The sequence below is a fragment of the Carassius auratus genome, unplaced genomic scaffold (assembly GCF_003368295.1).
Source record: "Carassius auratus strain Wakin unplaced genomic scaffold, ASM336829v1 scaf_tig00216461, whole genome shotgun sequence".
Taxonomy (NCBI): domain Eukaryota; kingdom Metazoa; phylum Chordata; class Actinopteri; order Cypriniformes; family Cyprinidae; genus Carassius; species Carassius auratus.
In genome coordinates this window covers 417,067-434,368 of record NW_020528584.1, presented here as the reverse complement: position 1 = coordinate 434,368, position 17,302 = coordinate 417,067, and the positions used below count along the sequence as shown (strand labels likewise).

The window sequence follows — 17,302 nt, the reverse complement described above, 5'->3', positions numbered from 1 at the left end:
GCATGGATAACCTTTCGAATATTTGTTCCATTGTCCTTTGGAACACCTCGCTCGCTGTGCTGATTCCAAATTGTAACGATAAAAACTCCCTAATCATCGGGAAGAAGGAGGCGGGAACCGGCGCACAATCCAAAACTTTTTAATATTCAAAATTAAATACAAAACACGCCCTCACGGCGACTGACGCGCACAAATAAAAAGCAAACATAGAATAATGTCCCAGGCCTGGTCCTCTCTCGTCCTTCACGGTCGTCACTCCAGTTTTATATCCTTCCATCTCCTACGTGGGACTCGATACTGGCGGTGGGGCGCAGGTGTAGCTCATCTCCAATCACTACACCTGGCCTCACTCCTCGTTCCCACGCCTCTCGGCCCCGCCCCACTCGCCACATACCCCCATCGCCCCTCGCAGGCCGGGGGGTACCCTCGAGACTGCGCTCTACTCCCCCCCCCCCTCCCCCCTTCCCTCTGGGGGGGACCGCTCACGGGGACCTGCGGGAACCTGGGGGTAGGACAGACGAGGCGAGAGAAAAGGAGATCGAAGGAGGAGCGACAGGGACGAGAGAGGGGAGAGAGAAAAAAATAAATAAAAAAATCCGGTTCCCAGACGCACTGCTGCTCGGCCCTCCACCGGCTGGGTGATCTCCTCCGCGGTGCCCGGCGGTGGCACTGGACGGCCCTCGGCGGACGGCACGACACTCCTCCGCCGCCCGGTGGACGGCGACGGCTCCTCCGATTTTGGGCAGCGGCAGGAGTCCCCCGTTCCCTGCCCCTCCGGATTCCGTCACGGAGGCGGCAGGCTCCGGCCCCCTGGCGAACGGCGCCGACTCCTCCGCTCCCTCACGGACGGCAGCCGCCCCTCCATATCGTGGGCGGTCGGCAGCGAGCTCGCCCATCCCCGGCAACTCGCTCCGGCCCAACGCCTCGAGCGTCCCTGGCGGCACATACCTCGCCTGCTCGAGGGCACCGCGGATTCACCACAGCGGCGAGGGATCTTCAGCAGCGCGTCCCTCCTTCTCCCGGGTTTCGGCACCACTGTAACGATAAAAACTCCCTAATCATCGGGAAGAAGGAGGCGGGAACCGGCGCACAATCCAAAACGTTTTAATATTCAAAATTAAATACAAAACAGCGCGTCAGCCCCTCACGGCGACTGACGCGCACAAATAAAAAGCAAACATAGAATAATGTCCCAGGCCTGGTCCTCTCTCGTCCTTCACGGTCGTCACTCCAGTTTTATATCCTTCCATCTCCTACGTGGGACTCGATACTGGCGGTGGGGTGCAGGTGTAGCTCATCTCCAATCACTACACCTGGCCTCACTCCTCGTTCCCACGCCTCTCGGCCCCGCCACACAAATGCCATGCGTAGAAATTGGTATCTCCCAAATGGGGAGTTGAACGTTGTCAACATTGATGATTTTTCATCAAGAGAAATTAGGCAGAATGACTTTTTCACATCCAAAATGGAAAAGAAAGAGGAATCCGGCATTTTAGATGCGACAACTTCAACTGTACGCATATGGTGTTGCGTACGTAGGAGGGCCTTCTTTTTGGTTAATGCATAGTCTTATCTCCTCTGAATTCTTTTTGTGGGTTGCCACCATTGATGATACCCATTCAGTGGGTTCCGAGACTGGGTTAAGAACACCCATATTAACCATTCTTCCTAATTCTGCTTCGACCCTGCTCTGCATGGCTTCTGGGATTTTGTGTGCAGGTTTTACAACTCGGTGAACTGCTGGGTTCAGTCTCATTGAATATGTTAATGGAAGTTTACCAATCTCATCCTTGAATAGGTCTGAATATTCAGAATGAATTTTGCTTGCAAAGCTTGAAACCTCATCTCCTGTCACATGATGAATTTCTTTGTTGAACAAGACCAGTTGCATATGTAAGCAGTCTGGCAGACCTATCAATGGTTGCATGTTTCTTTTTATCGCGTAAAACAAGAGGTTGTATGCCCTTTTTGATAAGTGGCAGATGAAAGTAACAAAGCCTGCTGTGGGTATCTCCTCACCTCCATAGGCTAGGAGTTTGGTTTTCTTCGATGATCCTCTCCATTTTTTTCACAAACAAATCCTCAGATATGACATTACATTTGGCTCCTGTACATTTGGCTTTAAAATCAACTGAATGTCCTTTGACGTACACATTGCTTATTAGCTCAGTCTTTTGAGGGGTTTTCTTTTCCTCAGTTCGTACAGCAGCTTTTTCAAGTGACACCCAATCCACATAGTAGCATTCATCTGTGCTATCTGTGGAAGTTTATTTTAGTTTGAGTTGATCTATGGCTCTTCTCCGTCTATTCGGCATGTGCTTTGGTGTAGTTTTACAGCACTTCTTGAAATTATTCCATTTTTTACATTTGTCACTGTTGACCATAAACTAAGCATTTTTCCTTCTTTGCTACATGCTTACCTCCACAACTATTACAATTTATGATCTGAGATCTAGTGTGATCAGAGTTGGATCTTTCTTTAAATCCTTGTGTAATTTTAGTCTCTGTCTTGTCCATGTTAGTGTTGCTTTTAGATGCTGCAAAAGTCTTTGCGTGCAGATCTGTTAGTTTGTGGATTTGACACAATTCTATTGCTTTGGCTAGTGTTTACTCACCTTCTCTCAATATAATTTTTCTCATACTATCATTGATCACGCCACACACAAGTCTGTCTCTTATGAGTTCATCTTTGTTCCTTAAATCACTCATGTATGCTTCTATGGTTTCACCGGGTTTTTGGTTTCTCATATTGAACTTGTGGCATTCAATAGTAACATTTATTTGTGGGTTGGATAACTCACAGAATTTCCGTTTGATACATTCCGGGTTCTCTCTGGTTTCATCCGTCATTGCTCTCCTTCCCCCGCATACACGGCTGGTGCATACACAAACGTGCGATGGCTTCCCGCTCGATGGCTTCTGAGCAGAGCAAGTTAAGGAGAATAAATGCCTGCGTCTAGGCATCTTTGTCTGAGTGAGCAGCTGCTATAAATATATTGCATTCTTGCTCGAATACCCGCCAGTTCTCACTAATGTTGCCATCAAACATAGAAGTTTGGGTCTTTCCGATGTGCTATCCGAAACTTTTCTTTTCTTTTTTTTCCTCAAGTCTTTTCGATGAAACTTGACTTTCTTCAAGGGCGTTCTCTTTTCCACGAATCACCTTCTGACACCATGTTGAATACTGGACACATAACCCAGTTTAGTATAAATTTGATTATTTACTGGAGAACTGAATATACTAATCACATGTAGATTTTTTAGACCAATCACTTCCATACGTGTGTTTACAGTATGTCCTCATTACGGAATACCCAAAAGTACAATTGCGATTCCTATATAACTAAGAACATATAATCAACATTCTACAGTGTATATATATATATATATATATATATATATATATATATATATATATATATATATATATATATATATATATATATATTAATAATAGTATGTGTGGCAAGAAGTGGTTAGGTATGTGAAAGTTACCAATAATAAGAGAAATCCTACAGTCAACTACCCCACTCAGAATACACTGAGACATAACAGCACTAAGCAAAAGAGACACAGGTTTGATGCCAAAGGCAGGGTGAGCATTAAGAAACAAAACAAATTCAATTTCAATCATATACAATTAACGAAACAAATACAACTTCACACAATCACAACTCTTTACCAGTAAGATACAAAACAACAAAATAACAAAAATAAGGGGGAGATGTACAGCAAAGACCCTCAGATTTATACCTCACACTCAATACCCATGACACACAATCTTGTGAGAAACCAAACATGTTAAACACAGTACTCAATGTGGACACACAGTACAGGGTATCATGGCCAACTCCTGCCACCTAAATCCATGCACAAAAAAAAAAAAAATCAGACAAACCCAGATGAGTTCCAGCAAAACTATAACAAAACAGAGAAGAGCAGCAGTGCAGTCACTTAATGATTGTTAGGCTTCAATTAATATTATTGGAAACCTCTGGATGTGCAATAAAATCAAGCAAATAGTACAATGCTGCAGTACACATGATCATGCAGGATTACAGCAACTTGCAGGCCCATATCTGAAAACTTGCCAACAGACAGAACAATAACCCAACTACTAGCACTCATTCAAAGCACTGCATGTCACAAAGGGGCGGTACCAAGGATGATGCATCCCAAGCAATGAAAATTTCCCCCTTTTATATGCACAACACAGGCTAATTGGCTCATGAAACTTAACTAACTGACCAATCATGATTAAGTCCAGACACTGATAGATTCACCTGTTTGGGTAATCCCAGCCAATCATACTGGGTCTATACCTCACTCTGCTACATATGGAAGCCTATTGTGGCGAGAGTGAAATTGCCCAAAAAGAGGCGGTACTCCACATAATGTGACTTGACGCTGATTGGACTATATATCCTAAGGCAGAACTAAGCTGCAACCTTCTGGTCTCTCGTAAAACCTAAAAGTAAAACTGCAACTGGCCACTAGAGGCTGGCTCCAACTCATCCGTTTAAATTATATTAGGTCTTCTGTTCTGTAACAGTTCTGTAAATTAAGGGTGTGGCCACTTGAGTGATAGGTGGATTGCTGCTGCTGCCACCACTGTTGAGCTAGGTGGGAGTGGCTTCAGAAACCAGCTCCTGCCTCTTTGCACATTTTGGATTATGCAGGAGTGACGGGTAATGACGCGCTGCCAAGATGGCGACGGCCGGCTCCACCAACTTTGAGCTACAAAAATGCTCTACAGAAACCTACAAGCGATGTCACAGACACAACGTCCATGTTTTTATACAGTCTATGGACAGAACAAACAATCTAGAGTAGTGACAGCTAGCGTTACACTGTGGTTGAATGTGATAGAAATAAATCCTACCTTTCACACTTTGGTGCGTCTCCCTATTGCCCTAATGAAGAAACCACTCTGCTTGATTCCTTCCTGTGATGTTTTCTGGCTAGTTTGACATCTAGGTGGAAAGATTATGTTTTGTGGACAGAGCTGTTGTTTAATAACAGCATTCCAGCATTAGATTATACTAGATTTTAAGGATTTAGTAGTTTCACGTAAACCTGGACTCAAAGTAACCCTCAGCAACCTACAGTACATTAGGCTATTTACAGAATGTAATATTAACATACCGCATGCAACAGTATGGGGGCATTCCTACCCTTACATGATCAATACTTTCCCAATATATGGACATTTTTGTATGCCGTTATGGATATGTTTACATAAATTGGCTTTGCAGTGTCAAGCTGCTTCTTCGCTGACAAATGATTACATTTCCTACAGTGGATTGTACTCATCCTACATCAGAAAAAGCTCAAAATGAATCAGTTTGTGAATCAACTGTACAAATTAATCCAACTGAATTGCAAATTCACAAATCCAGACCTTTCTGTGAATTTGCATTGCATTCCAGAATCAAAGAACATAGTACAGAAACTTCTTTAACAAAATATTAACAATCATTTGTTATTGCTGCATTATTTTGTGAATGTTCTTTGAAGAGTGACAGAGGGTACATGCAGAAGTGGCCTGATTGGATTAGAGTGGACAGTCTCTATTGCCTTACATGGAGCTTAAGCCCACAATACTGCCTGCCGCAAAGAGATGTGCATCTTCATGCCGCTATCATCAGATCCTTTTCTGCACACATCAGAGATTTTCTGAGAAACAACTTTCAAGAGATCATGTTTTGCCACTCATAACAGGGTTTTCAATGACCAATTAAAATTAATTAACCACTTATGGTCCAAAATATGTGATCACAGCCCTGCGGTACCAGTTATGATTTCCTGATAGAACCCTAATCCCATCACAGTATATATGGAATGCATATACTTACTGTAAAGTAAATTCTAAGAGAGTATCCCTCACAAAATCCAAAAGTGTTGTAATTTTTCTGCAAAGCAATATATATATATATATATATATTTGTATAATTATTTTATTATTTAAATGTTATTGATATTTATATATATACATATTTAAAAACCATTATTACAGAGCTCCCAAGAGGACATGGCACAGAAACTGCACTTGTTAAAATTACAAATGACCTGCTCCTTGTGTCAGATCAAGGCTGCATCTCATTTCTAGCCTTACTTGATCTTAGTGCTGCGTTCGACACAATAGATCATGACATACTCATAGATCGATTACAAAACTATACAGGTATTCAAGGGCAGGCTCTAAGATGGTTTAGATCCTACCTGTCCGATCGCAACCATTTTGTTTACTTGAATGGGGTGTCATCTCATTTATCATCAGTAAAATATGGAGTGCCACAAGGATCCGTCCTAGGTCCCCTTCTATTTTCAATATACATGTTGCCCCTTGGTAATATTATTAGAAAATACGGAATTAGCTTCCACTGTTATGCTGATGATACTCAGCTATATATCTCAACGAGACCAGATGAAACTTCTCAATTATCTAAGCTAACAGAATGTGTTAAAAATGTAAAAGATTGGATGACAAATAATTTTCTCCAATTAAATTCTGAGAAATTTAAAGACAGAGATATTAATTATTGGACCAAAAAACACTACACAGAATCTTGTAGATTACAATTTGCAACTAGACGGATGTACTGTTACTTCCTCTACAGTCAGAAATCTGGGTGTCATATTAGACAGCAATTTGTCTTTTGAAAATGATATTTCCAATGTTACAAAAACTGCATTCTTCCATCTTAGAAACATTGCCAAGCTACGAAACATGTTATCTGTTTCTGATGCAGAAAAGCTAGTTCATGCATTCATGACCTCTAGACTGGACTATTGTAATGCACTTCTAGGTGGTTGTCCTGCTTCTTCAATAAGGGAAGTCGTGGCCTAATGGTTAGAGGGTTGGACTCCCAATCGAAGGGTTGTGGTTTCTAGTCTCGGGCCGGACGGAATTGTGGGTGGGGGGAGTGCATGTACAGTTCTGTCTCCACCTTCAATACCACGACTTAGGTGCCCTTGAGCAAGGCATCGAACCCCCAACTGCTCCCCGGGCGCCGCAGCATAAATGGCTGCCCACTGCTCCGGGTGTGTGCTCACAGTGTGTGTGTTCACTGCTCTGTGTGTGTGCATTTTCGGATGGGTTAAATGCAGAGCACAAATTCTGAGTATGGGTCACCATACTTGGCTGAATGTCACTTCACTATTTCACTATTTTATAAACAAGCTACAGGTAGTCCAAAATGCAGCAGCTAGAGTCCTTACCAGGTCAAGAAAATATGATCATATTACTCCAATTTTACAGTCTCTGCACTGGCTACCTATTAAGTTCAGTATCAGTTACAAATTATCATTACTTAGCTATAAGGCCCTAAATGGTTTAGCTCCTGGGTACCTAACTAGCCTTCTACCATGCTACAATCTATCACGCACCCTAAGGTCACAAAACGCTGGACTTTTGGTAGTTCCTAGGATAGCAAAGTCCACTAAAGGAGGTAGAGCTTTTTCACATTTGGCTCCCCAACTCTGGAATAGCCTTCCTGATAATGTTCGGGGTTCAGACACACTCTCTCTGTTTAAATTTAGATTAAAAACGCATCTCTTTCGCCAAGCATTCGAATAATGTATCTCTTAAATTGTGAGTATAATTGCATCTGATTAAATGTGCATTTTTATTCATTAGCTTGGGTTAAACTAATTTTAGTTTGTTGGATCAGCAGCTATGCTAATGATGTCTCTATTTTGTTTCTATGTTTTGCGTAAGTAGGATTTACACAAGCTCCAGTCTGGATCCAGAACACCTGAGAAGAGATGATGCTGACCCTCAGAGGACCTCAGATAATGCTAACCTTGAATCAACAAACAGAACTAACAATTATTGCTACATGTGTGAATGCATCATATAATAATTATTCATTAATAATATTAATAATTTTCAACGTCTAGCTGACTACGTCTTGTATTAATTTTTTCTAAAAATCCTCAAACTGACAGTCACCACCATAAGCTACTACTAAATATTGTAGAAACATAATTTTCTGTAAAGTTGCTTTGTAACGATTTGTATTGTAAAAAGCGCTATATAAATAAACTTGAATTGAATGGTGATAGAAACAAAAATAAGATAGGAGGAAAAATTATATTTCAGTGCATTTTTCTGTGTTACCTTGAGAAACTTTCTCTCACAGAAGTATTGCATTCTCTTACACAAAATTTGCGTTCTCTTACAAAAATATTGCATTATTCCCAATAAACTTCCCATTCTCCTCCCACCTCATATTATTTCCATTACAAATTATTATTGTGAGCAAATGCAAAAAGTTTCTTGGGGAAATGCAAAAGCACTGAAATATAATATTTCCTCCCATCTAATTTTCATTTACATTTTCACTGCTAAGAAGTTAGGAATTTGTTGCTCATTAGTTTAAAATTTTAATACGAATGTAAATGAATGACACGTCTTTATCTGAATCTGAAGTTCCCAAACAAGACTAAAAATATATAAATAATCATATTGGACAAAATGTATTTTGTAAAGCGAGATATTTTGATATTGATAAAATATAATAATTTAAAAATATATATGATATATACTATACTAGTTGACCTTGTTGATGCTTGGCAGTGGAGTACCCTCAAACGGCTGCTCGAAGCTAACTGGTGCCTCATCTTCACAGGAGAGCTGAGTGGGCTGCAGGGTGGAGCTCAGGGAGCTGCAGGGGCTGATGGGACTGCAGGCTGTGGACGGCTGTTTGGACTCTGGACTTTTGGGTGGGGAGAGCAGGACAGTTGGAGAGAGAGCAAGATTGGCCTTAAAGAGAGAAGGAAAGAATGTTTTAAGGCTCCTGTATAAGGTCCTTTTGAATAGAAATTAAACTAGATTTCAAATGAAATTGTTTGTAAACGCTGATATCTAGAGAACAGAGCAGATGATATAATGCACACATTAACCTAATGCAACTTACTGATGATGATATGTATATAACATTGAGAGAGTTTAATAGTAATTTTATGTATTTACTTTTAATGATTAAATATGTATTTAGTGACAAACAGGGCATTGTGTTGTTCAAAACATACAGGTGCATCTCAATAAATTAGAATGTCATGGAAAAGTTCATTTATTTCAGTAATTCAACTCAAATTGTGAAACTTGTGTATTAAATAAATTCAATGCACACAGACTGAAGTAGTTTAAGTCGTTGGTTCTTTTAACTGTGATGATTGTGTCTTACATTTAACAAAAACCCACCAATTCAATCTCAACAGATTAGAATATGGTGACATGCCAAATCAGTTAATCAACTCAGGACACCTGCAAAGGTTTCCTGAACCTTCAAAATGGTCACAATCATGGGGAAGACTGCTGATCTGACAGTTGTCCAGAAGACAATCATTGACACCCTTCACAAGGAGGGTAAACCACAAATATTCATTGCCAAAGAAGCTGGCTGTTCACAGAGTGCTGTACCCAAGTATGTTAAAAGAAAGTTGAGTGGAAGGAAAAAGTGTGGAAGAAAAAGATTCACAACCGAGAGAACCACAGCCTAATGAGGATTTTCAAGCAAAATCGAATCAAGAACTTGACTGAACTTCACAAGAAATGGACTGTGGCTGGGTTTAAGTCATCAAGAGCCACCACATACAGATGTGTCAAGGAATTTGTGTGATTGTGTGCTTGACTGGCTAGCAAACTCACCAGACCTGAACGGCAGAGAGGGTCCATCTATGGGGTATTGTCACAAGGAAAATCAGAAACAAGAAACCAATAAATGTAGATGAGCTGAAGGCCACTGTCAAAGAAACCTGTGCTTCTATGCCACCTCAGCAGTGCCACAAACTGATCCCTCCAAATTGGGGAAGCAATTAAAGCAAAAGGACACCCTACCAAGTATTGAATACATTTACAGTAAATGAATATACTTTCCAGAAGGCCAACAATTTACAAACAAAATTTTTTTTTATTGGTTTTATGTACTATTATATGTATGTCAATACTATATGTGACCCTGGACCACAAAACCAGTCTTAAGTGATAAATATATATATATATATATATATATATATATATATATATATATATATATATATATATATATATATATATATATATATATATATATAAATATATATATATATATATATATATATATATATATATATAGAGAGAGAGAGAGAGAGAGAGAGAGAGAGAGAGATTTATACATCATCTGAAATCTAAATAAACAAGCTTTCCATTGATGTATGGTTATTAGGATCAGACAATATTTGTCCAAGTTACAACTATTTGAAAATCTAAATACTGAGAATATTGCCTTTGAAGTTGTCCAAATGAATTAGCAATGCATATTACTAATCAAAAATATAATGTACAATGTTTTTTTTTTTGTTGGCTATTGCTAAAAATATACCCCAGCGACTTAAGACCAGGGTCCAGGGTCACATATTAATAGCAAGTTAATATTTTAATAAAAATAAAAAATGCAATATACTTAAGTGTTAAAATATTTTTAATGAATAAAAATACATTAATAAGTTTTTTTTTTTTTAAGTATTGTTTTTAAATGTAAATTAAAAGAAAAGTTCCTCACCATTCACAGTAGTACTGTATCCAGATTTTTAAAATCATCTTTAACATGACTACCTGTGTTTTACCCATGGTTTACCTCTGCCATAGGCTGCTGGACACAGATTAGGCCTAGTTTGTATTCCACCAGTTCTGTCTAAGATAAATTAGCCTAATCTCAACAAACAAAAAAGGCAACAAATGATCTAAATCTAGTGAGCAGATAACATTGGATGACACACAAAAATACACACACACAACTCAAGGAACAGCTACTTAAAACAGCTAAAAACGCTCCTCTTGGACTGTAAAATGAAAGATGTTGTTCCGAAATAAATATCTCCTACATGTACAGGAGAGAAAAAGAAAAGAGAGAAACGGTAACCCTTTTATCCCATGACTGCCTGATCGCTAAGTTGAGTCTAGCACAGCTCAGTACTCAGCATCTGTGGCTAAACTGTTATCTCATTAGAGCCCTTGTCTTAACCAATTGGAGGAGCAAATGCGGACCTGTCCCTTTTATGAGCAGACGTATCCCATGGACCAATGACAGTTCAAACTAACTAGACAACTAGATGTGTGGGGTTCAGTTGCAGGAATTGACCTTGCAGGAGTGCAATATAAACTGTAGGTGGCAGTAGAGTTGCATTAAAAAACCTTGGCTTTGTTATAAAAGGAATATATTTTACTGGTCCTCCTACTGGTTTTAAGTAAAAATGTGTCTAGTTTTCACATTTTGTCAGTTTGATAAAATAGAGACTAAATAAGATGATAATATATACATTGGTGGATATTGTTTTATTGTTCATTGGTCAAAATAGAATAATTTTCATCTACATACTGCTGTATGAATATTTATATAGTGCATAAATATTAAGACTGTTCTTGTAGCTTGCCATTCTGAACATTTTAGGCCATTCTGTGTGGTCTTGTTTTTGATATGTCTTTACAATAGCACATTTTTGTGACAGGAGACTTGCAAAATTATATGATTAATATTTTGGTGTTAAAATAGACAATAAATTGGAATTTACAAGAAGAAGAAAAAAAACACACCCAACCCGGAGAAGAATATTTATATTATTGCTGCAGGAAGCATGTGCATTTAAAATGTACTGGAAACTCCCTGCATGTTACATGTATTTATAAACTACATATTTCAGCTAATAGTTTCATCACCACACAACACATTTCCTGTTTCCTGAATGAAAGTTCACTTCGGAAATGATATGTTAAAGTGATAAGCAACCTCACAAACCTGCAAGGTCAGAATCATTCACATGCAAATGTATGTTAAATGCTTGAGCAAACAGCTGGCTGAAACTAAGATATTGTGTGAACTGGATAATCAAGAAAATGTCACCTGTAGTTTTTCAATGAGGGGTGAACTCTTTATCTTCAATTTAGGAGGATGAGGACAAATGGACACCATCTGCACCAGAAGAAAATAAAACACATATTTCAAATGACTATACAAATGACATCAATATATAAAAAGATGTTTGAACATGAATCGATTATTGATATTTATAATTCATAGTAACTGATGTGCTGACAATTTCATGCTCACCTCTTCATGTTCTTCATCTTTTTGGTTGTTTATCACCAGAGAACATGGGGTTCTCATAGATTTCACCTGCAATTCAGTACCATACAGGTTATAATACATGATCACTAGTGGAACTGAAAATAGAGAATGTCCATTCTCCACTGACAAGGCTGTTTGTAGACCATGTAATTGATCCTCAGTCTTGACGACATTGGGACATGTTGCTTCATGAACCCTTCCTCCGTGTTTCTTTTCCTTAAACTATTTCAGTAACATTTACAGTAATTCAGTAAAATGAAGAAAAATAAACATAATTTGGATTAGGAACAACCAATAAGAGACTAACAGAAAAACTTCAGATGTTCAACTACCTCCAGTCCTGGCATTGGCAGTGCATGACCTTTGAGTTTTCCAGCCAGCTGAGCCACTGACGACTTGACTTGCGCATCCTCCTGCAAACAGAAAAGCAGGGTCTCTGACTGTTTGTTTCACTCAACGGTGTTGCTGTTGGATGTTCTTTTCTGATGGACCAAAGCATACTTTATTAACACAGAATCTCACAGGGCCTGTAGTTAAGCTCAGACCACCAAACACAAGTGAGGAGCTTGCGGGGGGGAAGTAAACACACTACTGCTCAGTTTACACATGGACGACTTTTTTGGGCCCATTACATAAGACAAGTATGATACAATAATGGGATCAAAATTCCGTATGTGCTTGTTTTTACTAGATATGTTTTCTTAAGAACAACTGGATAATAAAAGACCTTTCAAAACAAAGAAATGGTGACATCAGAACCTCAAAAAGTGGGGTAGTGGAGAAGTTGACTAGAGTCAAGTTAATTCACCTTTATTTATATAGCGCTTTTAACAATAGAGATCGTGACAAAGCAACTGAACAGCATTAAATAGGAAAATAGTGTGTCAATAAAGTAAAAGGCTGTTCATCATTCAATAATGTCATCATCCAGCTCATTTCAGTTTAAATAGTATCTGTGCAATCAAGTCAACGAAATCTGTGGAAATTAAGTGTCCACAACTAAGCAAGCCAGAGGCGACAGCAGCAAGGAACCCAAACTTCATCGGTGACAGAATTGGAGAAAAAACCTTGGGAGAAACCAGGCTCAGTCGGGGGGGTTGGTGTGGGAGTGGTCAGTTCTCCTCTGGTCAGACAAAACCAGCAGTTCAAATTCAGGCTGCAGTAAAGTCAGATTGTGCAGAAAAATCATTCGTTTCCTGTGGTCTTGTCCTGGTGGCCATCTAGGAGACAAGGTCTTAACTGACAATTTGTCTCTGGGGCTGATCTAGTTGTCCTGGTCTCTGCTGACATTCAGGATTGTAGAGGTCCTCTCTAGGTGCTGATCCACCATCTGGTCTGGATACGTACTGGATCTGGGTGATTGCAGTGACCATCTGATCTGGATACAGACTGGATCTGGTGGCTACAGTGACCTCGTGTTAAGAGAGAAACAGACTATTATTAGTGTAGATGCCATTCTTCTAACAATGTAGCAAGTACATTGTGTGTTATGGGAAGTGTTCCCGATTCTGGTCTTCCTAATAAATGCAGCCTAAAGAATCCTTTAAAGGATTTGAATATTAGATATTGTGTTAGTGTGTTATGTGTTGGTCAGGTTAAAGAGGTGGGTCTTTAATCCAGATTTAAATTGATAGCATGTGTCTGCCAACTATACTTTATAGAGCACATTACCATTCTATTTCTGCAGTATGTATACTGTGTGAGGTCTCTGAAAATACAATTAACTGTGATGTATGGGTTACCATACTTGGGCACATGTCACTTTTTTTTATGTAATTTATTTATTTATTTTCTCACAATTAGGACATATCAATTTGTGAATGAGGGCTATAAAGTTGCCGTCAGTAGTATGCAGCAAACTAGTTGTGATGAAGAACAAAGATGGATGTATGCTGAGTATATCAGCAACACAGCTGACCAGCATCACATTTTCTGCCAGGAGGATTCTATCTCTCTCTCATCACAAAGAATAGGATACATATCAGTGTTTCATTGTGTGAAGAACATTTTTATAAAAGCATTGGACATGAATTTTAGTTCAGCTGAATTTGTGCTGAACATTATCCTGACCTATATCATGCTTCAAAGCCTCAGATACAAGAGTAAGCACTTGTTCTTGGCAATAATTTATCTTACACTTGCCTTTTTGTCTTTATGTGGCTCTGGAAGACTTTGCAAAAAGAAACATGTCTCTCCTTCATCATTCTTCCCAAATCTCCCAAATATGGTCACTTTCCACAATTTAACTACATTTATACAAACATGATGACCACACTCACCTTGCTCTCTCCAGCCACAAAAAGCACCCTCTCACTTAATATCACACACCTTCTAAATACCACTGCACACAAGGACAGAAAGAAGATGTGTTTTCCCCCAATCCACTTCCCCTTCCATTTCCTGACTCATTATTTTGCCGCCCATGATTGTTAACTCTTTCCTGTCCCTCGTAAACAAAGCGACTGTAAAAATTGTAAACTTTACAATGAGGACAATAGGGTCAAGAATTTTTTTAATGTTTTTTCAAACCCACCCTTGTTGATATTTCTGGTAAAGTGGACTGGAGAAGGAATCCGTGATAATAATTTTATCATTTATGACTTTTTATTTGTTCCAATTATACTTATAATTGTGACGATTTGTATAGTAATATTATAGTCAATCAGATTCATTCAAAACACCAAGTTCCAATTAAAACATTAAAATCTGTTAACAAAACAAGACACACAAATTATGACCTACATCAGTTAGCCAGAGATAGTTTTAACCCTATGTTTCGAAAAATCTGTAGGGTGGGAGAAAATTATGGGCTTGCTTTGGGAGTGGAAGTACAGAAAGCTCTATTTTAGGATGCTGTGACCTGAGAAATAAACCACAGACTGGCCTGTGAGGGTCTGGGTCAGTGATACTTGAGCAATACCCAGTGGAGAAAGATCATGTGCAGTTTGTGGTATGAGAAACACTTGCTAAAATTTTGTTGAAGCTGTGTGTACAGTAACTGTAAAATGTAATTTTTAATGGATTCACTTTTAGGCCTGTTTCAGAACAGTGGGTTCATGTTGTGCTTCCACACAGTGTTTCCGCTGAGTAACAGAACTCAAATAAAGAAAATATGTAATTCTTACAGTAGCTAACTACATATAGTATTTTTTGTTATATTATTTTTTGGCCATTAAAAAATCAATTTTAATCAAAATTGTACGACCGCGACTAAATGATGACAATATGATTGCACCGTATTTATATTTATTCAGATTTACAAAGAGAGAGAGAGAGAGGAAGAGAGAGATAATATATATATATATATATATATATATATATATATATATATATATATATATATATATATATATATATATATATATATATATATATATATACTTCATCATGACAAAATATCTCTCTCTTGCTCTCTCTCTCTCTCTATTAAAACAACAATACACTGGTTAAAATTATGATCAAGTACTTTACATGTGTTTTAGTATGTTAGTCAACACATCGAAATAAGTGTACTTATTTAAAGCAAATAACCATTTCATTTACCATTATAACAATGCACTTAAGAATGTAATAAGAACCTTGAATAATCTTGAAAAAAAAAAAAAGTCAAGATAGTGTACTCTCCTAGAGTACACTTAATTGGCCTTTTATTAAGTTGGCTTAAAAAAGCCACCTTACTGATATGCTATATAAGCTTCTTCTTCTGAGCCAAAATTTAGTCAGTATTTCTTCTTACACATTTACACATGCTGGGTTCATGAATATTAATCACGTTGTCTGCGTTTGGTCGAAATGATTTGCTGAAATCGAAACAGGGATGGTAATAGATGAGCGCCAGCCAATGAAATTGCCATTTGCGCATTAGCTCCGCCGTCTATCAGAGAAACCGACATATTGCTTGTTCCAAATAGCTGAATAATTCTAAATGATCTACATTATTTTGACAGTAGAAGACAACAAATAATAGTTTACATGTAGTGTGTCGATTCAGTGTGGTGAGACTCTCTTTCTTTGAATGTTTGAGAAACAACGCTATCAGCAAAGCAATGACGAGTCATGCTCCTTCACAAAGAGTTTACAGTTCGGCAAATACAGGTGCGCTGTGCGTCCATTGGGATGAATTGAAAAGTACAGATCGCTTGATGGAGAGAGAACTCTGAAGCGCTCAGTCAGTGTTCAGCGAGTGAAAAATGTGCTAATCTTATAATGGCCTTGAACACACACACTGGCGAGTAAAATCTAGAATGGCTAACAATAGGCACAATTTAGTCACCCAGAGTAAAATTTAGTCGCATATGCGAGTGATTTACTTGCAATGTAGAGGGTTATTTTGACAGGTTGTCTTGAATACCTTTAAAGTGACACTGGTTTTACTCAAATCAAACAGTTTTGGTGATGTTGTTTATGTATTTATGTTCTTATTACTGCAAGCATCACACACTTCAGACTATTTAGTAAACATTTGATGCAACTTTCTCTCTTTTTACCCCCTTGTTCAGGTCTCACCCAATACACCAGTCCAGTATTTCCCAAAGTTCCTAGTACAACATAAGGCGTAGTCTGGGCTCTCTATTCTCTCTACAATCACGGGCCACATGACCTGATTGCTGGAAGCGTTTACAAATGGGTCTACCATCAGGGTCCCATCGGTTCATCGACTGAAAAATTTCATGCTTTATCTCAGCTTTCCAGTCAGGTCTATATGGGCGTGGATTCGGTGTATCAAGCTGACTTATAGCAGCACATGCGGTCATACTCCACCTCCAGCAGTAATGCCTCTCGATGCAACTCGGCAAAAGTTCCTTTTGCGTGATGGCGGGCATACATCTTTAAGGCTCTATCCATCGGCCCATCCTCCATCCCCGTCAATAACTGTTCTCATCTCCAGCATTGTGCAAACCCTCCATTGCCGTCTCGCTCGTCTCCGAACAGCTCTCGCTGAATTGCTTGTCTCCAACCAGCTGTACGAACGTGGTTACTCTGCTAGTCACCGTCGTGCTCTCAAATCACGGAAGCCTTGTCTCCAAACAATCACAGATGTGCTAATCTCCAACAGCTGCGCCTGTGAATGCTCTACGTCACAGTTTTTGCAACACTTCGACTCACTCGTTCCACACAGCTGTAAAATGTTCGGTTATCACTGCGCTGTGTTCCTTCAGAACAGAAAAACGCGATTATGCGATCGCCTGATT

At 38.9% G+C, this 17,302-nt stretch overlaps 1 protein-coding gene across 1 annotated transcript in view; it reads right to left on the bottom strand.

The window, feature by feature from the left end:
- LOC113098252 (capZ-interacting protein-like) overlaps positions 1-17,302 on the bottom strand; it is a 50,361-nt gene that overhangs the window by 13,061 nt on the left and 19,998 nt on the right. The window contains exons 2-5 of the mRNA XM_026263266.1: positions 12,443-12,523; positions 12,093-12,158; positions 11,886-11,954; positions 8,564-8,767 (exon numbers count right to left, since the gene is read on the bottom strand). Coding sequence (XP_026119051.1) covers positions 8,564-8,767; positions 11,886-11,954; positions 12,093-12,158; positions 12,443-12,523 — 420 coding nt within the window. The remainder of the gene's footprint in view (positions 1-8,563; positions 8,768-11,885; positions 11,955-12,092; positions 12,159-12,442; positions 12,524-17,302) is intronic.